At 39.2% G+C, this 22004-nt stretch overlaps 4 protein-coding genes across 7 annotated transcripts in view; 1 reads left to right on the top strand and 3 right to left on the bottom strand.

Moving 5' to 3' along the window:
- LOC101172295 (formin) overlaps positions 1–5117 on the top strand; it is a 47242-nt gene extending 42125 nt beyond the window's left edge. For both annotated transcript variants that reach the window (XM_023951602.2, XM_023951603.2), the window contains 3 exons: positions 1933–2082; positions 3284–3365; positions 3463–5117. In XM_023951602.2, the coding sequence (XP_023807370.1) occupies positions 1933–2082; positions 3284–3365; positions 3463–3507 (277 nt within the window). In that variant the 3' untranslated portion in view covers positions 3508–5117. The remainder of the gene's footprint in view (positions 1–1932; positions 2083–3283; positions 3366–3462) is intronic.
- A 481-nt stretch (positions 5118–5598) lies between these two features.
- On the bottom strand, positions 5599–7330 carry grem1b (gremlin 1b). The gene is made up of 2 exons (XM_004082347.5): positions 7121–7330; positions 5599–6731 (listed from the first exon to the last, which is right to left on the bottom strand). Exon 2 carries the CDS (start codon positions 6728–6730, stop codon positions 6179–6181), a length of 552 nt encoding a protein of 183 aa, XP_004082395.1. The 5' UTR covers position 6731; positions 7121–7330; the 3' UTR covers positions 5599–6178.
- Positions 7331–8300: 970 nt separating this feature from the next.
- arhgap11a (Rho GTPase activating protein 11A) lies at positions 8301–16033 on the bottom strand. 3 transcript variants are annotated; one of them, XM_011490446.4, is made up of 12 exons: positions 15332–16033; positions 14594–14661; positions 14420–14516; positions 14067–14323; positions 13815–13978; positions 13593–13730; positions 13338–13412; positions 12080–12253; positions 11871–12000; positions 10894–11002; positions 10302–10416; positions 8758–10220 (listed from the first exon to the last, which is right to left on the bottom strand). In XM_011490446.4, exons 1-12 carry the CDS (start codon positions 15455–15457, stop codon positions 8845–8847), a joined length of 2829 nt encoding a protein of 942 aa, XP_011488748.1. In that variant the 5' UTR covers positions 15458–16033; the 3' UTR covers positions 8758–8844. The 3 variants fall into 3 exon arrangements, with proteins under 3 accessions (XP_011488747.1, XP_078797050.1, XP_011488748.1); XM_011490445.4 differs by lacking the exon at positions 13338–13412 and having other exon boundaries at positions 8301–10220; XM_078940924.1 differs by lacking the exons at positions 12080–12253; positions 13338–13412 and having other exon boundaries at positions 8301–10220.
- Positions 16034–16444: 411 nt separating this feature from the next.
- On the bottom strand, positions 16445–19591 carry actc1b (actin alpha cardiac muscle 1b). The gene is made up of 9 exons (XM_004082348.5): positions 19517–19591; positions 18355–18528; positions 18123–18251; positions 17827–17937; positions 17657–17741; positions 17386–17547; positions 17106–17297; positions 16840–17021; positions 16445–16751 (listed from the first exon to the last, which is right to left on the bottom strand). Exons 2-9 carry the CDS (start codon positions 18481–18483, stop codon positions 16608–16610), a joined length of 1134 nt encoding a protein of 377 aa, XP_004082396.1. The 5' UTR covers positions 18484–18528; positions 19517–19591; the 3' UTR covers positions 16445–16607.
- Positions 19592–22004: the final 2413 nt, after the last annotated feature.

The raw sequence follows: 22004 nt of genomic DNA, 5'->3' as shown, positions 1-22004 counted from the left end.
TTTTGAAATAAAATGATGCAGTTAAGTCAGCTGTTGCTAGGCAACTTAAAAAAACTCACTTTAAACTGAAAAAAATGTTTGTTTGTTTTAAGTGCAGTAAACTGGTCTCAGTGTTCACAGGACCAGCACTCTATCTTATGACTTTTACTAAGATTATTTTCATTATAAACTATTTTTTCCTTTGAATAAACATTGTCTGAGTTGTTTCATTACAGTATATAAAAGTTTTTTTTTTCAAATTTTCCTTTTTTTTAATAAAAGAAACCAAAATGTTGAACTGTTGCGGCAATCTAAACTTGAGAAATAACTTTCCTTTTCAACATTTTTCTTTTATTTTGGATTAAGAAACGAAATGTGAAACAGTTTAAATGAAGCAACTCCTTTGCTTCAAGCTTTGTTTTAATATGAATCTTCTCTTTGTTGATTTCACTTCCTGTTTGATCTTCACTTGACCTTTTTGGTAACATGCAGACCTAATTTGTCTGCTTTGTGTTTTGGTTCCAGTGAGGATTTCCAGTTCTGTCCTCAGTTCTGTCTCATTAAGTTTCCTTCCCTCTCATCACGCTCAATTTCACCTGGCCCATGTGCCCTTTGTACAGTTGCTGTACAGTCAGGGTTTTGCTGCTGTGAGCTGGTCTTGCTGTTTCTTGCGGTTCCTGTGCGATGAAAAGAGGTTCTGATTTGTGCCAGTGCCGAACCAGCCAACAACTTGCAGTTTACGTCTGTAATCTTTTTACTGGGGAAACAAAGGAATGCAGAGTTGCTTGTCCAAATATTTCTTGGATTCTCACGGCTGCTCATGGTTTTGGAATGTGTGTTTTTTTTTTTATATATGCCTGTCAGTAAGGAATGCTGGCGGTGGATGCTGTACTAAACCCTCGCACGGCAATGGCATCATAGCAGAGATTATAAAAGTGTAGTTGTTGGTGTGGAAGTGCATGAGTCTGCCAATTTACTCACGCTATCAGAAAGGTATTGCATTTCTCTTTTGTGATGATTCAGCTGTCTGCTCATATGAGTGGAGGTCAACAAGAAAAACTTGGTGCTTGATTTGTGCATACTTCACCCTCATGAGCTGCAGCGATGAGGACCTGTTGCTCATGCCTGACCAGACCAGCTGCAGCAAAGCTACCTGGCACGATATGTGGGTTGAGTCCCTGAGTCATGTTCTGGACAGTGTTGAATGATCTACAGCGGTAGATCTCTGGGAAAATGGAAAGCAGGCTCATGCAGAATTTTCTTTTTTTTTCTTTTTTTTGCCCCGACTTGTAGGTGGCTGTCTGGGCACCGTTTCCCTCTGCATGAACATGTCTTCGATTAGCGCTGCAGAAAACCACCTAGCATCCAGAGGTCAGAGCCCTCTCTGGGTGTCAGTGGGACAGCGCATCCCGTGAATCATGGCCGCATTTTATCAAGTCTCTGACAGGCACAGCAAGGAAATGTCTTTCATGTTTGGGTTAGCGGCGGGAATCTGAAGCAGCGGGCTGCTTTTCATAACTTCAGCGCGCCGCTGAGAGCCTGCTGAAGAGTTCAGATTTGGTTACAATCGAATTAGACGACAAGCTGCTTTACAGCAGTGCAACAGGAAATCTGTGTATTTACACGCTGGGTTTGTCTTGGGCACGCTCAACTTTTTGGGGAGGATGTTCTTCTAGCTGTGCGTTCCGCTGTTGTGTAAGTCAGAAGCAGATTTAGTTTTGGAGGAGCTGCTCCCTGTAGTCACCCGCCTGCAGCCTCTAGAGGTCAATGTGATAATGAAGTCGCCACTACTGGCTCTCCCTTGTGGGCCAGCGGGGTGGAAGCTCTTCTTCTGGGTCTTTTTCTCCAAACTTTTGTTGCCAGTTGTATCTATTTTTAACATGTTGATCCTGACCTGACACAAGTGAATCAATAAAAGCTTCATCCTCCCTCCGCTGTGCTTCACTCAAACAGTTTCCAAAGCGTGGTGGACTACTTTGGCGTAAAGCCGAAAGGTGGGGAAAAAGAAGTGACCCCGAGCTACGTCTTCATGCTCTGGTTCGAGTTCTGCAACGATTTCAAGAATGCCTGGATACGACACAGCAAGAACATCTCCAAGGAGAGGTGAGGCAGATTATTGCGCAGCATTCGCTTTCAGCTCTCCTTCTGGGGGATTTGCTTTATGTACGAGGAGGAGCATCGCTGGGCTTTCTTAGGTTCTTCAGATACAAAATCAGATTGATTTTTTTTATTGGGGATTGAAGCTCGACCACTCATGAACTCCTTTGTTTTAATGCTTGGGTCATCATTTCTCCTTTTTCTTTCTCCCTTGAGTGTCAAATGTGCAAAACAAAGCCGTTCCTTATGGTCAAACTACATTTCCTATCTTTGTCAGCTCTGGGTAGGTGCTTAACACCTCTGGACATCATGTCAAATTAGCACTAAGTGTACAAAGGTGATGTGCAGATGCTGGGCTGTAATTAAGGCAAAGAGGGAGGCCATCAAAGAGGGGGCAGATGGGAGTAGCTGAGGCTATGCTTCTGTTTCTGAAGAACTGGGGTCTGGATTTATGATGTTTCCTCTGACCTGAGGCGTCATGTTGTGGGGGGAAGGCATTCCACTGTGAGGCTGCAGATCCTCCTGGCGGCCGCCAGGCTTTAATGGCGAGTGGACAGGGGCCTGTAGCAGTTAAGAGGCTGCGCATCAGTGGAGGACTGATGAACATTGTAATGACGCTTGACATGCAATTAGAAGAGAAGGAGAACAGCATTTTGCAAAAAAAAGTGCAAGAATAAAAAAGAAATATGAGAGAAAAGCAGAAAATAGTTGCTGTGAAGTGCTGCCTTTGTGGCTCTACCTCATCCTACAAAGATGAAAGCTTGACAATAAATTTCCTCAAGCGGAATCCCACACATTTCAACGCTTCCTGGAGGAAACCTGAAATGGATGTTCTCAGCTGTGCCATGAATCCAGCGTGCTCTAGGTGTAAGTGGGATCTTGTCTCGTGTTACTCCCAGCTGATTGTACTTAAGTACAATTAAGTTTATTTTAAATACTGTTGGCACGCTCATAAAACACAAGTGTTTTTTTTTAAAGGAGGCCTCATTATCTCATCAGCTCGCTATCATTCTCTGCTCCTCACTTAAGAGGCTTTCACTGACTGTAGACTGCATGTGTGTGCTGGACCCTAGGGAGAAACTTAAATGACAAGACACTATGATGAGAGGTTTCCCTTGTAGCTTTTCATTCATGTTCTTTATTTTGCTAAATGGTCTGCTAACACAAATCACCTCAGTTTTTGTATTGTTGTTTTTTTTCCTTTTAGGCTAAAGGAAGCTCAGGAAAACATCAAGAAGATCACAGCAGATAAGACAGTAGAAACCAAAAAGATCAACGCCAACAGTTTGGTAATGAGGCATAAAAATTCAGGCGAGAAATTGAATTTCCTTGAAGCACCAATATTGTCTTTACTGATTTGTATTTTTTTGTGGATTTTGCCAACAGAAAGAGAGGCTGCGGCAGAAAGAAGCCAGCATCTCCTCCAGCTGAGTGAAAGAAGAGCTCTACCCCAATCCGTCTGCGTTTACCACCTGCCACACAATATAACACAATAAATGCTCGCTGGACTTGTTGAAGTTTCTCTTTTCCCCTCTAAAAGGCACCAGACACCCCTCCCTTACGTGGCAGCACCTCCATGTCGAGGGCTTTTCTTTTCAACCCCTGCCGCGAGGCTGCATGGCTGACACAGCCGGAATGATGGGAGTCTTAAAGGTCAAAGGTTGACCTCATTCATCCAGCATGGCGTGACCCCTCAGTGCCCAGCTTGTCAAAGGTCTCTGGGGTTTAGTGGGATTCTCACCAGTGCCAGCTGACAAGTCAACAAGACTCCTGGTGCACTGTCAAAAACCGCCTGAAATTTTTTCCAATTTGTTTTTTGTCCTGAACCTCATCAGCACAAAACGAAAATACTCCGACACGTTCAAAGTGTTGAGCGACCGGTGCTGTTGTAGGAACAGATGTGGCTTCCTGGCAAAGTCTCCTGAGAGGAAAATCCCTGTTGACAAAACAGATCTCTCACTCCTGGCAGGAAGTTAGCTCTATCCCAGCATCCCTTGCTGTAGCAAATAGCTTTTCATTTCACCGCGGCTCATTAAAAGTCTTGTAAATATGTCATGCTGCAAAAATCAGCAGGAACTTTGCAGCTTTGGGGAGTAAGACAAATGAACTGCGCTTTGCTGCAGATGAAGACGCACCGAGCAGGAATCCCTTCAGACAAGCTTATGGGCTATCCTGTGGAGGTTTTGGCTGTGCCATGTGTGGTTCTGCACCAAAGCAGAACCTGGCATCGGCCCTGGAGTTTCTCAAATGCGTAATTTGGTTCTAAAAACAGCAGATTACAGGGGGTTTGGCCATATCTTTATATGAAGAAAAGGTTATATCTGCAGTATTTTGCACTTCCCTGCTTATATAGCACGCTATAAATCACATTATGGTCTTGTACTTTTTTACACCTGTTTTCCTATGCAAGAATTTTCTGTAAAATAAAAAAAATCCTGTTAGATTATTTTAAAGAACATGTAATAAAATTGTGTTTTATGTATGTATGTGTTGATTTGACAAGACTCCTGTGTCATTTAAGTTTATGTAAAAAATAGTAATAAGTTGAAACCAAAAACCTTTAGTTCTGTTCTACCTTGAGTTGTACTGCTGCTTGGTCGTCTAATCAGGTGAGATACATATTTTCACATGGGTTGTGATTTGAAAGCTGTGAATATTTGAAGTGGGGAAAAAAGTGATTCAGAAAGAGTTTCTGCTTCTAGGAGTAACATGGCTGCTTTTAGGTAGTAGGGTTTCACATTTCCACCTCAAGCCATGTTAGTTGTAATACCTCAGATTTACCATTTATAAGATGATCCATCAAACCGTGTCTTAATACATATTTTTATCCTGCATTTGGTGCCATTTGTTTTCTATGATAGACTTTACTAATATATATAATCTGTCTTTCAGAAAAGGTACAAGTTGAGCTGATACTGGACAATGGACTGTAGTCTTTCACTGTGCATGTCCCTCCATGTAACTGACTGGCTCTCAATTAGGTGCTCTGTAATTCTTTTTTTATGTTTAAATGACAGAAATAAACTACTGGTAACAAGTCACTTGAGTGAAACTTTTTACATTTTTAAAGCTATATTTACCTCTAATTTATGTGTCCAAATAATATTTTTTACTAAGATGCTCAAAGTGTAAGTGAAACTTTTTTTACATTTTAAACACTTTGCAAATCTGCTCAATATATGGGATCAACTTTAATAGAAAAAGCTTTCTATACAGTGAGATAACTATTGGATGAAATTTACTTGCCTTATATCATTTTTATAAGTTCCATTTAAGGAAATTATGGCATAGTGCATTTTCAAATCACTTTAGAATTTAAAATATTTTGGGCATCAGATGTATAGAATAGTCAACTTTTGTTAGATTATATTGTGTAAATATGTATTATATGGTCACATTTTCATAAATCTGGAATGTTTTATACAAAAAACAGGATAATGTCACATTTCATTATATAAACTGCCACAATAAATAAGTTCCGCATCTTTTCATTAAATTAATAATGAAAAGCAGAAAAAACTGTTAAATCAAAGATCAACAGTTTATTTAGGGTTTGAAAAACCAGCACTGTACATATTCAGCATAAACTTACAGAAGAATCTCTATATATTTAGGAGTACGAGTATTTTTAGGAGTATATCCCAAGAAATGCAATAGAAATATGTTCGAAATTCACAGAAATCATTTAGGTTAACCTTACAAGATTCTTGAAATATCGAAATAATAAAAGAAAATCACATTTTTATTTTCAAATATTCATTCTTTAAAAATTCCACACAGTGGAAACATCCAGTTCTACAAATTTATGTGTAAAATATATAGGACTAAAAAAAACATTTCCCGTTCATAAAAAGTGTTCGGAGCAGTAAATAAAAAATAATACTAACAAGGATCAGTCATTTTTGTTGCATGAACAGAGGGAAGCATGTACAGAAGCCGTGCGTAAAAATGTGCCCATTCCAAGTCAGCGTCTCCATGCTGTGACGTTCAGCCTCTTGTGTTTTTTTGTCATGCGCATCTCTGCGTAGAGACAGCCGCGTGCCACGATGACGCTCTTTCATCCAAACACGCAGTCCAAGAGGAATAACGCGATTGTGCGTCTTTAATCCAGGTCTATGGAAATGCAGCGACACTGCTTGACGCGCATGATGCGTTTTCTCTTCCTGGGTGGCTGCTGGTCCGGACAGTTCAAGGTAAAAGTCATGGCGGTAAAACGTTTGGGCTTGCAGAACGAACAGGACTGGAAAGCCCCTTCCTCCTTGCGGATGTGCCGGGGGATGTAGAAGGAGTTGCACTGTCCGTAGCAGAAGCGGTTGATGATGGTGCGGCTGATGCAGCCCTCCTCGTGGATCGTCTGTTTGAGGGGCTGCGTCTTACACCAGTCCCGTTTCAAATACTGGCGCTCCGTCACATGTAACGCTTCCTGGCTGGACTCCAGCACCTCGTCAGCTGGTGAGGATGAGCCCGGCTTTTGTCGGGAGCCAGATCCTCCTGCCTGTGAAGGCTGCGGCTGCTGCTCCGATTCGTTCGGGTTGTTTTTGTCAGGATGAGGAATTGCCCCCTGTGAACCTCGGTTTCTTTTTGAATCCACGGGAGAGAACAACAAGCCAGTGATGAAAACCATCCCGCAGAAAATGCGCCACGAGAAAGCCATCCTTAGGAAAAAAGAAAGAACAAGGAATGATTTACCATGCATGCATCCTTAAAAATTTTATGAGACTAAGTAACGCTCCAACGTTTTTACGCAGCGTGAAAGCGCACCGTTTGTTTGTTTGTTTGTTTGTTTGTTTGTTTGTTTCCGGGAAATCGTGCAAAAACACAGGACAAATGTAACTTTTTTGTGTGTGTTGGAGACTGTTTTAAAGTATTTAAGTAAAACAGAAAATGTAAATAGAAGCTGTCATAAGCTGGAAGACTCGGTGGTAGTACAAATGCGCATTAAATAAAATCTAACCAAGCTGTTTTTAACCCAAATTTGAGTGTTTCCTTTAATTATTTCAAATTAAAATACTTTTAACGTTTAGAATAGTCTAAAATTACTCACCTGGGTGACTATCCACGCCTACAAAAAAGAGAGGATGATCTGATACTTTAAAATCCTCTACGTCACTTTTGGAGGTGATCGGCACCTACGGCAGTCGGCTGTACACTGGAGGGGCTGCGGGTGGGTGAAAGACTAAGCACTCCATAGACAGGGGCCAGGGGGTTTAATACAAATTGCTCCAGCGCCGGACTGTCTCCCTTTTAAATGTCTGCCAGCTGAGATGTGCACAACAGTTATTGGCTAAGCACGATGTGGAGAAAATCAAAACTATCCGCCCCCTCCTCACTTCCCTGAATCCCTGAATCCACTTTGAGATAGGCAACAGTCAGGGTGGGGTTGAGGGGCTCCAAGGCCCAAATTCGGAAACCCGGAAAAAAATGAGATTATTCATCCATTTTGCAACACAATTTCAGTTGAAACCTTCTTTAAAAAAGTAGCACACCTGTGACATGTGTGGCAATAAGATAACTGATGCTCAAATGAGTTATGAACATGTTCCCCAAGTGTTTAATCAAATTCCAATCACTTAATGATGACAAATATTTTTGGTTACACTTTTGTTGCGTCTCAATGACCTGAACTGAACTTCCTTTAAATAGCTGATGTTTTCAAACTAGTATTTAAATGATGGAATTTTGCACCCAAAATCATGGCCTGGGCATCACCACATCTTCTATTAGAGTTAAGTCTCTTCAGGCATGATAAACTTGCATGCATATTGTTTATAATTAAAGCAGAAATTATCATTATGAACGATTTTTGTCACTTATTTACTTAAAGCAGGGTAAATTTGTTTAAATACATCGAGGTTTGGCTTAAACATTAGGAGAAAAAAACAGCATAAATCAAAAAAAGAATTATACACCCAAAATTGGATTTAACTAAATCTTCTATAGTTCTGCCACTTGTTTTAAGCATGGCAATCATTTTTAAACTTGCTTGATATCAACTTATAGCAGTTTTTAAAATACCTTTTCAGAGGTTTTGCATAAACCTCTTAATCACTTTTACTTAAAATATATATATATAAATATATATCTGAGATCAGATTTTAAAGGTGAATGAGTTAATAACCTCTCCAGTTTAAACTGGAACCTAAATAGAGCAATGCATGGCAAGAAAAAGTAGATGCATGTTGCCCCCTTGTGGCGTACATGAATAACACCCCGTAACTCAACAGTAAGACTTTGTATTATTTTATTTTAGTGAAGCAGTTCAAAGCAAACGTTCATTTTTGAAGGTTCTGTGAAATGAGTGTAAAAACACCAGAGGCAAATCTTTTCTTCAACACTGTTTGGCAAATGTTCTCTTTTTTTTACATAACATGCATCACAAGGTGCTTTACTTGTCCAAAAGCAGTAAAATATTCGTTCTGAGAAAAAAAAAATCAAGTTAGATGTCTGACATGTCCTTTTCAGTTAAAAACAGGAATGTAAAACAATAAATACACCTGATAGAAAAATTCCAGCCATTCTGCCAATCCCACTTTATAATATAGCTTTATTCCAAGACTAAAGTAAAATGCTATCTTATGTGACATGGAATTTACTGGATGTAAAACAGAATATCTCCCAATACAAATCAACAACGAAAAAGGTACCTCTGCTGTAGCTACAAAAAATAAATTAGGACCCTGAATGAGTCACAAAGTTTATTTTATGTGGTCTTACCAGACGGATCTGCATAGCAACACAAAAAAAAGCACAAAAATTGGAGAAAGGCGGTTATAAATCAATTGGTTTCATTGCAGACAGCAGGTTTCCTTGGTTGAGAGGGTTTTTGGGGGATCCCCTGTAGTGGGGTGTGTCCTTCTCTGTTACCTGCTGCAAAAGCAGCTTCTGCGCTTCAGATGGAGTGGAGGCGGAGCTCTCCACTTTCGTCTTTTGTTGAGCCTTGTTGGTGACATCCCCCAGGGCGCAGGATTTAGGAATTCTGTCCAGGGTTGCCAGCTTTTTTGGCGGAACAGCAGGTGGATTCTTAGCAGTGGTCCTGCTATTTAACAGTCGTGTTTGTGGTCGTCTCTGCTGGGGCTGTGGGTGAGGGGACAGCCCGCTTTCTAGACTCACAGTCTTGGCCACACGAGGGCTCTGGCCAACGCCAAATACCGCGTTATTCCTGGGTCTCCTGCTGTCTCCTAGAAGAGAGTTGATCCTGCACACCGTCTGCCGGACTGGAGTGCGCTGGAACTTGAGAGGCGACCTGATTTGTTTGGTCTTGGAACCTGGAGGAGAATAAAGCGTGAGCTTGTTGAAGTGTTGAATGTGGTCTGCCACTCTGGCCTTTTGAGGGGACACGGCTTGTTGGTTTTGGACTGGTTTTGAAATTCCAGATCTCTCGTGTAACAGACTGACAACAAAACCTGGCCTGGTTGGTGGAAATCGGTCATCTTTGGTTTCAACACCTGGTTTGTACGGAGTGGACTGCGGTCCAGAGGAGACGTGGTGTTTGAAACGAGCCGGACTCTGGATGTCCAGAGCATCGATGAGCCTGCTGCAGTCTATCTGCTCCCTCTCTGTTTCAAGTGAATCAACCACAGAGCCACCGTCTGGACTATAATGTAGGCTGGAATCAAAAACTACACTATCTATATGCAATGGAGTGAGAGCAGCAAACTCGATTTGACCTAAAGTGAAGCTCTGCTCATCCGCCACAAAGCTCTGCTTAGATGGAAGGTTGGGGGTCTTGAAGGCCACAGTCAAAGCTTTGACGGAGGTCTCATTTGGAGCGTTGGGAAGGCTGTCTGAGTCCAGTTCAACAGTTTGGACGTCAGCAGAAGACTGCCCGCAGACCGTTTTCAGCACCGGTGAAAGGCTCTGCCTCAGAGTTTCCGTGCTGCTTCCCCCGTCGAGGCTCTCGGCGCTGGCGGCACAGCACAGCGTCATGGGCAGGTTGTTTCCAGCAGGAAGTTTGGACGCGGTAACGGTCGGCTCAGACACGTAAGTGCTCTTAAGACACGCACGCATCGGGGTGTCAGTGAAGGAGCCCTCGCTGAAAGCCTTCACCCCAACAGGAGTATCACCGCTCCACGGGGTCCGGTTGAGTCTTGGGTCACACTTTGGGGTGAGCAGGTTATCTTCAGACCTGCTGATGTACTTGGAGCCTAAATGTTCAAATCAAGCATCAGTATACATGTATAGCAAAGAGCCTCTTTTCAAAAAGTCAGTGACTCTGCAATACTCACTTTGGGATTCGGCTTTTCTTGAATAAACTGACGGACTGAACTCTGTCGGTTCAGCAAAATGGAAACTGGTGTTGCTTTCCTGCTTGGCGAGTCTCAAACCGATGGACTTAGATCCCTTCACCAGCACCATGAAAGAAGAAACGAAGGATGAAGGAAGCTTTGGCTAGGGTTAGATATTTAAGGGCTACTTTGTTAGAAAAGTGTCAACAGAAACTCCCCAGACGTTTAAACTAATATGTTAAAATTATTCTTTGGGGTTAATTCTGCTTGAAATAGAAATCACTTCAAAATAACCAACAAACCTAACTGAATTTATAATGATTTTTATTATTATACATGTAGTAATTTACATTAAAGGATTTTTCAACTCAACAAATCCACCCAAAGATGTGAAAGATTTTTTCAATGTTCTGTACACTAAAACCTTCATAAATGTGTTTACAAGTGAAAGTAAATGTATTTTACTAAAGTACTAACATTTGATCTAATCAAACTATCTGTGGAATCATGCATTTCAAAACACTCCTCCCCTTTCTCTGCCTATCAGTGGAGCAGATGATGGTTATAGATTCTATTGTGCCGGCGGACTTACAGAGTCTTTGCTGTTCTTCCCCAGGCTGAAACGCAAGCGCATTGACTTGCGTGGAGCTTCTTTTTTGCTAACTTTAGGAGAAAAGCAGCCAGACCTTCCAGATTCAACCCTAGAAAAGAAAAAATATGGGTTAAACTATGCGCTAATCATTAAAAAGTTCAGATTTAAAGATCTACTCTGATAATAATTGTGTTTTTTGTGTTGAGAGGTTATTGAGGCATTTTTCTCATGATGGAAATGATGGAGGACATTAATGGGAAGGGGGGGGGGGGGGGTTGCTCTGCACCAATTGGCCTACCCACAACTCGGAGGTGAAGGATCAACCGCTGCTTTGTTTAAAAACGGCATAATCATAATTAAAATACCACTGGAAACATTTTGAATAAATCAAAAGATGACTGGAGAGGGACTTTATGGTTAACGCTTCGCTAAGATTCGTTTTTTCTTTATGTATTTTTTTTTTTTTAAAGAGCACTAAAAAACGGATCAAGTAATATTGCTGCTAAACAAAAAAACTAAATCGATGGGATTAAATTCAAATTATCACTTTTTTCTTCAATATACAATCCAGTAAATTTCAAATAAATATCTGTTTTTTTTTATTTCTACTCAAATCCCACGGTTAGACATTTACTGGTTTATATTGAACAAAGAAGGAACTTTTCAAAATAGAATTAGTAATTTTTACACGAGGAACCCAGAGAAAACTGTTTTGGGCTGAAAATAAAAATAAAATACAAAATATTATTTGACAGCAAAATCAATTAAGGGATTTGATGAATCAGTTCTCCATGTTTTAAGGTAAAGATCTTTTTATTTGATATTGATAAGTCAAAGTAAGCTTTAGTAACACATAATATGTTGTTTTTTTTAACCTGAATAGTTCCTTTTAATACATGTGTATATTATGTGACATTAGATTTCTGTAAAAAAAAAGAAATATTTTTTTTAAAGTGCTGAAAACAATGAGTTTTTACCTGTTTATAACATTTCTACCGCTTCGTCTTTTGCTCTTCCTGCTTCCAGAGGCTGCAGTTTGTCTTCGAGACCTTCCTGCTGACAGCACGCTACTAGAGGAAGAGTCCAAGACTCCGGAAGCGCTGTAAGCTACAACACAAAAAAAAGAAGAAACTTAACTTAACCATCTAATGGACTGAACCATAGGTTATCCAAAAGTTATTAATACCTGAAGCTGGAGTACTGTTTCCGCTGAACAAAGTGTTAGAAAGTAGTTCTAACCCAAGGTTCTTTTTGACAGATCTACGTTTCTTGTTTGAAAATCCCAAAGAGTGAGCGGATTCCAAAGGAGGCTTGCGTTTACTTGATGGTGTCGCAATCACGTGAGTTGCAGAGGAAAAGACTGACAAAATCAAAGAGGATTAATGGCCTTGCACTCTGTAGATTTTATTATTTCATATTTGGAAACAATTCAGGAGTGATTTCAATGCAAAAGCGCAATCGGCAGCCCGTATTGATATTCATGCAAAGATCAGGCAATTCAAATTAAAACAAAGGCTGTAAATACAGGCAGTAGATCATTATTTAAACATGATATCACTCGAAAGGAAGAGGTGTGTGAAAACAAGTCATCTCAAAAACCAAGGGTCACATGTATGAAGCTACTTATGTGGATTCAATTCAGGTTTATCAGGATCTGAAGAACACAAAACAACCTTTTTGTGCAATTCCAATTTCCCACGCCTTTTTAAAGCCAAAAATAGAACCTGGGGACACACGATTGAAACAAAAGCAAGACAGACGTGCTGTGCTAAAGTGAAAATGAGACGCTCTTCATATACATAAATCTTGTTTATTTACCGGCAGTTCTTTGATTGTGATCAGTCAGAAAATTACTGAAAAATGCAAACCAATAACCTCTCAAAATTGGATTGCATTGCTTTGGACATAGACAAGGAAGGAGATGCAGATGTACAGATGGAAAGAGTTACGCCAACCTACTTTCTAAACAAAATCCTTAAGGTGTAATCCGAGTTAAGTCATACTATAAATCACTTTTTAATGCCCGGCTCTTCTACAAGTCTGATTTTGAGGGATGTTTAGATCCCCCAAAAATAAATTCAAAATGATAAATAACAGTAAAATCAAAAAAACTTATAAATCTGGTATCAACCATTGTGCTTTTGCATAGATTTTTTTTGGGCCAAAAGGTTTCTATCAACAACAATGATAGATGAAGGGTGGACATACTTCCCCACAAAGTGTCTCATTTACACAGTTTATGTCCATAAAACTGTGTAAATGTTGGTTTGTTTGTTTTTTGTTCATACATGTGGCCCAAGAAAGCTACATTATCAGGAAAATAAAGAGTTTGATTTCTGTTTGATAGACAGCAAGATTGGTATGTTGTTGGCAGCAGAGATGGATTCTGACAGCGTCATGCTTCTCACGTTGACCAATCACATCTCATCTGTCACAGCACCTACCAAGGCTGTCTGCTTGATTGACTTTGGTGGGTGTTCTATTAGTTTTTATTTTATTCAGTGCACCACTGATCACATCTGAAATGTAAAACAAATCAAAACACTGTAAACTACTTTTTCTTATATTTATTGTTCCTTTTTTAATGGGATTTCACCAATACCATTAGAATCCAGTTGATTATTGATCTAATTTGCATATTTAAATGCTGCAACCTTTCCAAAAAAACCCCCCAAAAAAATAGTATACGTCAGTCTTACCTCCAAAGCTACGCCTGTGTTTCCTCTTTGTCCCGAAATTCAAGTCCAGCTCTTCCGAGTCATGAGTGGGAGTCAAAACTCCCCCTTCATAGCCCATCATGGCAGGAACTTTCTCCTGAAGAAAGTCTGGTAAAACACCTGGAACATGCAAGGGCAGCTCAGTATTAAGTACTGCTGAACAGCAATGTTGCTCCACAAGCACAGAAATTCTTTGAGTCATACCAAAATTGTCTGCATTCTCTATGAAGCACTGGACTATTGCAGCCTGTAGTCTGAGGCGTTTTTCTGTGTTTGCGTTCATCTTCTCTGCTCCTTCGCCAAAGTGAAGGAGATTGGGAGCCAAAATCACAGATAAGTTACTGCTATTCATTTTGTTTTCTGCACTCCTGGATTTTAGGGGGGAGAAAACATAATTATTGCTCAAAAAATATATTTAAATGCAATACAGAACGATATAGAAAAAAATGCAAATACCTTAATGAAACATTCCGTAGAAAGTCAAAAAAGTAATGTAAGACACAGATGTTTTTGTCTGGCAGCACACAGGTCAGCAGCATGGTCGCAGCAGTCCTGTCCTGGTCCGTAGGAAGCTGCTGGGCCTTTAGAAAGGCGTCCTGCAGCTCTGTAGGAAGCACAGGCTCTGGAAGTTCCCTGAAGAACTGTTTCACTAATCCTGCCACATCACAGGGCAGAGCAGAGGACAGGCACTCCTCTCCAACCTCCAATTTAGCCTGAACAGACAGGCAAATAAGTACAGGAGGAAACTAACAAAATTTAAAACAGTTTCTCAGTTAAAAAAACAAAAACAAACTTCAGAGGATCCATACCCTGAGAGCTTTTAGGCGAACTACAGAGCCGGATTTTCTGAACAGGCCCTCTGTGTCGACATGTGCTTGCAGCTTCATGCATGAATCCACCAGAAAGCTTGAAAGGCAACGAAATGTCATTAGTATTAAAGCTCAACTGGGTCAAGACATGCAGAACGAGGTTTTAGGACTTACCCTGGCACACTTCCACATTCCATATTATAGCATGGTAGGCTGTCCAAGGAGACACCAAACACCTTTGCCTTAGAAATTCAGAAAGTACATTTATGTACAGTTAGATTCTGGACAGCGTATTACAATATTTTAAATAGCAAAACCTATTCTTGTAGTAGACTTTTCTTTCAAAAACTCTTATGATCAGAAATTCCTTTTATATTATTTACTACAATGGCTATCAATCAAAGCATTTTGTTCATAAGAGAGCAAAATCTCTGCAGGATGCTTTTATTTTGAAGTTTTTATTTTCCGTTAGTTTTAGGCAACTTTTGTCCCTCTGCTACCAGAGATTTGGAAACTGTTTAGTAAAGACCTTCAACATAAATTGAAGAAGACTGTTGCAACAAATCATGTGACTCCTGTTAGCCAATCGAAAACAAGCAGGAAAGTAAGAAAAAGGAATAGCTAGCAAACATGTTGTATTTTGGGTGTGGGAGGGGGGGCTGTCCTGTTGTTTTGTACTGTTCTTTTGCCTGATTATGGATTTATGCTGCGAATAATTTTAGTTTTAGCTACAAAATAGCCTCTGCGTGAACTGACTGACTATCAGCAATAAGCTAATTATTCGATCACACAGACAGAAAACACGGTCAGCAAAAACTTTAAATGTTCTCAGAACGTAACAACGCTATAAAAATTTTATGCACATTAGTTAAACGCTGCAAACGGTATGAAAAGAAGAATTTGTTAGCTTACTTGGTTACTGGTGGACTTGGTGCTGAGGGCTTTGTTTTTGTTCCAGTTCTTTGTCTTTATCCCGTAGGCTGTTCTGAGCTCTTGCACCGCCACTAAACGCATCACATTTCTCTCCAGGACTTTCATCTTCAAAGAAAATTCTGCCTTGCACTCAGAAACTAACCTTTTCAGCCCCTTGTGTTCGCTTATCCCCCGCCAGAAAAAGAGGGGAAATAAATCTGCAACTCGAGTTTGCTGCCTAAACTTTCTAATTTAATCACTTTCACCAAACATGTGACGCCCTCGCGTGAATTTGATCATCAGAACAGCTCAGGAGTTACGTCCACTAAAACTAAAAGGATCTATAGCATCTTAAAACGAATGTTGACGTATTCGATAACATGTCATTATGAAGCGCATTTCTGATTTCCAGGCTAGCCTTGTGGTCCAGCTGCAGTCTTATTACGTTGGCTAGCTAAACCAAATTAGCAATTCCTTCGCACCATGATGATCCTGTCAAGAGGTTGTCTTCGGTTAAAACCCTATAACGCACCCAAAATCCAAACTTACGTTTTCATTATCGATGAACTACCCAAATACCACCAGGTTTCTATCATAAATTAGCTACCTGCATTGTACTAGTTTCCTCAGCAGAACGTTGCCAAGTTGTTTGTCATTTCCGGAACACATTCAAACTCAGGCGCTGTCGACGTTCTGTGCTATGATTGGATGAAAACTGTTTGAGCAGTTTTTTTTCCAGTATGAATGTTTTACGCTCCAGCGTCGCCCGATGGGCGGTGCAGTTTGGGCTGAATCTCAAAATACAGTGGTGGCTTGTTTTTCAGTTTCTTGATGAGAAGAAAACAAGTATGTCGTCATTTTTTCATTTGGCCCACGAAAAAGACTCAGCAGATTTGTTTTTGTGCCTTTTTTGCTCATTACTTACTCATTATAATAGTCACTGACTGTTAAACCTTACTTCAACCAGGAAGTCCTACTGAGATTTTATTTATTTAATTTTTTCAAAAGAGGCATGGCTATTTTTTAAATACAATTCAACCTCATTTGTAATATCAGTCTTGCACCAAAGGTCCTTCTCCATCTTTTCTGCAACTCAATTAAACAGTCAATCAATCAGTTTCCAAATTATTTATTTATATTTCTCATTTTCTGTCAGCCATTAAGTTTTGGAAGATATACTGTCAGAGAGGCTCATCTTTATTAAAACCATAGACCTATATACAAAAGTACACAAGGGCAAAACAAATGGAAGGAATAGAAGGGGATGTTTGTGTGTTTAGAAACATTTTCTGTGGACGATGGAGGGGCCAGCTTCATCATACTCCTGTTTGCTGATCCACATCTGCTGGAAGGTGGACAAAGAAGCCAGAATCGAGCCACCGATCCAGACAGAGTATTTCCTCTCAGGTGGAGCAATGATCTAGGTAAGGATAGAAAACCCTTTCAGTTCCATTTAATGTTAGCCTTAGTAGTGAATTTGGTTTGTGTAATATTGACCATTTTCTTACCTTGATCTTCATTGTGCTTGGGGCCAGGGCTGTGATCTCTTTCTGCATACGGTCTGCAATACCAGGATACATGGTCGTCCCACCGGACAGGACATTGTTGGCGTACAAATCCTTACGGATGTCAATGTCACATTTCATGATGCTGTTGTAGGCAGTTTCATGGATGCCAGCAGACTCCATGCCTAATGGAAAGGGGTGTTTTTTTTTTAGGAAAGATTGTATGATCCAAATAAAATAAAGGTAACACACTGAGATGTTTAGCTCACCAATGAAAGAAGGTTGGAAGAGAGTCTCTGGGCAACGGAAACGCTCATTCCCGATGGTGATGACCTGTCCATCTGGTAGCTCATAGCTCTTTTCCAAAGAGGAAGAGGAGGCAGCGGTAGCCATCTCATTCTCAAAGTCAAGAGCCACGTAGCACAGCTTCTCCTTGATGTCGCGGACAATCTCACGCTCAGCTTAGGAGTGGAACGTTTGTAAATATTGAAGAACAGCACCTCCACACCTTTAATAGATGAGAGAAGCTAAAAAATAATATTTCCTCACCAGTTGTGACAAAGGAATAACCACGCTCAGTGAGGATCTTCATCAGGTAGTCCGTAAGGTCACGACCAGCCAGGTCCAGACGCATGATGGCGTGTGGCAGAGCATAACCCTCATAGATTGGGACATTGTGAGTCACTCCATCCCCAGAGTCAAGCACAATGCCTTCAGAAAACAGGGCACATCAAAAGTTAGACAAATATCCTTATTTGGAGGACAGAAAAGACAAATGCTAGACTTCTACAAAGATGTCTTGCACCAAAAACAAACTGACCAGTGGTACGGCCAGATGCATACAGAGAAAGAACAGCCTGGATGGCAACATACATGGCTGGAACGTTAAAGGTCTCAAACATGATCTGCAAAAAAAATCATACCAAATTTATTTAAGAAATTGCCTCAAACAAATGTTATTAAGATGTTAATGCGAAAAGTTGTAAATGCCTGAGTCATCTTCTCTCTGTTGGCTTTGGGGTTCAGAGGAGCCTCAGTGAGCAGGGTGGGGTGCTCCTCTGGTGCCACACGAAGCTCATTGTAAAATGTGTGGTGCCAGATCTGACACAGGGGGAGAAAAAGAGCTGAAGTTATGTCAGGAACAGCTGCTGGGTAGATAAACAAAAGCTAGGTTTCAGGAACAAAGCACCTAATCTAAAAGTAACGCTGTTTGTAAGGATGTCGGCTGGCGTGGCTGAGAATACTACAGCATTCAGATGGTCAACTGCCGTGTGTGCTGCGATCACCTTCTCCATGTCATCCCAGTTGGTGATGATGCCATGCTCAATGGGGTACTTTAGAGTCAGAATACCTCTCTTGCTCTGAGCCTCATCACCTACGTAGCTGTCCTTCTGACCCATACCCACCATCACACCCTAAGGAGAGAAACATATCAAACAGGAAACCAATATTAGTCACTCGTGCATTTTTTTTTCAGGGTTTGATCATTTCATAACTTTTGTATTTTTAAAAGTTTACCTGGTGGCGGGGTCTTCCAACGATGGAAGGAAAAACAGCTCGGGGAGCATCATCTCCTGCAAATCCAGCTTTGACCAAGCCGGAGCCGTTGTCACACACAAGCGCAGTGGTCTCATCGTCATCACACATGGTTAAGCTTTACTGGGGTGGTCTACAGCTGGTCTATACTTTTAGCTATGGTGATTGAAACACAGACAAGTGTTAAATCTGGGGAGTTGGGGGCAGCTGTTCTGCATGTCATAAATACCTGAAGAGTCTAAGACTTTCTCTGGAGTCGCTAAGCATATATTAAATGTGTTTATTTGATTACCCATTTGACTGACAAGGGTGTTAGCAGGAATCCAAAAAACTTTGAAGACCTGTCAACACTATCTTGCAACTATTCTTAGGTTGTTATCAGTTGTAAGCATGAGCACAACCCAACTCAATAGGTGCTACTTGTGGAGTGCTAAATAAACATTCCACCATGTGCTATTTTAATCCAAGACCTGCCTTTCTGTTGATACCGTATCTCTAAAAGCTTCACTTGTTCCTGGGACTTTTCACGGCAACTAGGTAGCACCAAAGAGGGGCATATCTGGTCTATTTTAAGTTTTAAAACAAATGGTAAATATTTGTTGTTGTTGCATGTTTTAATTCAAAAAACCAGAAGAAACCCTCTCTGCTTAGGAACTGGCCTAATGCTTTTTCATTTTCATACATTAATTTTCTGAAGCCATTTTCCTTTATCCTAGTTTTTGATTCAACAAGGATGGGTCTTTGGACACATTTGGAAGACATTTAACGGCAAAAATGAATTGATGACTTCTTAGTTTAACAGTACTAAATCAATTTTAGATACAGATATACTGTAAAAAGTGGCTTCAATACGTGCTCAGGATCAACAATGTGTCGTTCATTCATTCATTCATTCATTCATTCATTCATTCATTCGTTCGTTCATTCATTCATTCATTCATTCATTCATTCATTCATTCATTCATTCATTCATTCATTCATTCGTTCGTTCGTTCATTCATTCATTCATTCATTCATTCATTCATTCATTCATTCATTCATTCATTTAAACATCTGAAGTCCTACACTCCAACCACTAAAAAACAAAAGGTACATCCTCTACATACTCTGGGATTCAGAAAAAATCAATGTGTGCTCTACTCACCAGGTTCCTCACCAACATATGAGATGCTTCCACTGGGACAAAGACTCACAGAGGAGATAGCTCCTTAAATAGGACTGATCTGAGGACCAGGGGCGGGACCAAGCATTTACAACTCCAAATAAGAGCTTCCAGCACAAATCTATAAACCCCAATAAGTTTTACATACATGGATGTGATTCTTTTTCTTTAAGTACAAGTCAATGCATAGTTGCAAAAGTAGATGAGTAAAAAAGAGAAAGAGAAAAAGGAGCTTAACGTTTTATCATGGAAAACTCAGTTCTAACCGTTTAATATGTTTATTACTTTTATTTTATGACAAAAAATGACTGTCTATTTGAGTATATTTGAACAGTGACATTATAGGTGATGATAATCCATGATATTTTTGCTACTTTTACATTATGTGTGTGTGTTTTTTTGCCTATAAATTATAATTTGACTGCACTCCGGACAGAAAAAACATACAGCTATTACAGTAGCCACAGCCATCTCGAAGAGGCACTTCTAAACTGTCCCAGTAAATGCAGAGTCACTGGTGACTTCTTAAGGAGATGAGGAGATAGTATATGACCCCCCCCCCCCCCCCCCCCCTCCAATGGTCCTGGTATGTGTACTAAGCCTCTTCAGTGAGTAGAACAGCTGATGGTGACGCTCTGGGTCTGAGAGGCCTGGTTATGTTGCTGATTCATTCTGATTGGTCCGGCTGTTTCCTTGTACGGTTATGAGGTGCACCAGAATCATGCCTGAGTAAATGCTCCCAAATTGAGAATTTGAAAAGATCTATTGTACATGCATATGAAATTTTAGAAACAATTGCTCCAAAAACAAATATCTCACCAAAAATTGAAGTAAACATTTTGCTATGATAAAATTAATTTGTAAATTACACCACTTTGTAAAAATATGCAGTTTATATAATGTGTGGTTTGAGCAAAATTGATTGGGAGACCATACATTTGTATGAAAATGCCTCTAACTTCTTTTGTTGTCGATTTTCTATACTTTTATACTACTTTTGATATGTCACTTTTTACATATTTAACTCTTGCTTAGTAATTAGATTTTTTGTTTGCCAAAAAAATGATAGTATGAAATTGTAATCTGATTATAATCAAGAAGTATTACATGTCTGTTAACATGATCTGATTTATTGTTTTCTGATATTATGTTTTCTGAGGATAATCAATAAGCACTTGATTTTGTTACTTGAAAAAAATCTGCACTTGATTTGAATAGAAGCAGATTACAAAAACTATGCAAAACTATTAAATAGCTCAGTAGGGGTGGGATTATGTAAATTTGCTTCTTCCCACTCCTACTTGACTTAATGAGCACTATTTTTAATGAATCAAATGTGATTAAGTGTGTGCATTTATCTGCTTGTTTTTTTTAGTCAATACAATCATTTCTGTAATGAGCTTGATAAAAATGTGTGTGATTGATTATTAATTGTATTCCTTACAATTACTGCTTGAAATAAACCAAATCAATGAATCAATCAATCAATCAATGAATCAATCAATGAATCAATGAATCAATCAATGAATCAATCAATCAATCATTCAATCAATCAATCAATCACTCAAACTAAAATAATATGCAGTGTTTGATGCAAGACTAAACCTTGATAGCTTTTTAAAGGAAATAATGATACTGGTCCATTTGCCAGTTTGACAATCTTTTTGGATGAGATGGATTTGTGTTTTAGTTTAATTTTGAATAAACAAATAAGAAATCTTCCACATAATAAAACCTTACCGGCAGGTGGATTTTAATGGAACCGAAAGTATCTGGATATGGTCTAGTCAAAAAAAGGAAACTATTTGTTTGTTTGTGAATTTTATACAGAATGCTATATGTATTAATAAATTTTGGACTGATTTTGGAAATTATGTTAATCGTAAAACTGAAATTCTGAACAATCAAACTTTTAGAAAAAGACCCAAATGTGGATTGTTATTATAGGGACCTAATTTTGTTTTGGAGGAATTTTCACATTTATTAAAGGACATGGTCAAAGTCCAAACCTAATTTTGAACACATTTTCATGAAATAATGCAAAATGATAATATCATCAAAACAACGAAAAAAAAAAACAAATTCCAGCCATTTTTAAACCTATTTTTAAAAGGTACTTTTTTATGTAAATAAATCCTGTAGCTCATTGTATTTTTATTCATTTGGTTATGTGGTGTTTCTGTACTTTGGTTGTATATAAGGGCTATACGTTTTTTTTGTTTGTTTTATTAATTTAATTTAATTTAATTTAATTTAATTTAATTTAATTTAATTTAATTTAATTTAATTTAATTTAATTTAATTTAATTTGTTAATTCATTCATTCATTCAAAAAAATGAATAATTTAATTTAATTTAATTTAATATTATTTAATTCTTTATTACTTTCTTTTTGGTATTCACATTTTCACTGTTTATGTTGTTTACAAATAAAGTTTTTAAAAAATAAAGAAACAACGACTGCCCCCTA

The sequence above is a fragment of the Oryzias latipes genome, chromosome 22 (genome assembly GCF_053564925.1).
Source record: "Oryzias latipes strain Hd-rR chromosome 22, Olatipes_Hd-rR_3.1".
NCBI classification, from domain to species: Eukaryota; Metazoa; Chordata; class Actinopteri; order Beloniformes; family Adrianichthyidae; genus Oryzias; species Oryzias latipes.
Note: the sequence above shows the minus strand (reverse complement) of the source record. Positions and strands in the feature narration are given on the sequence as shown.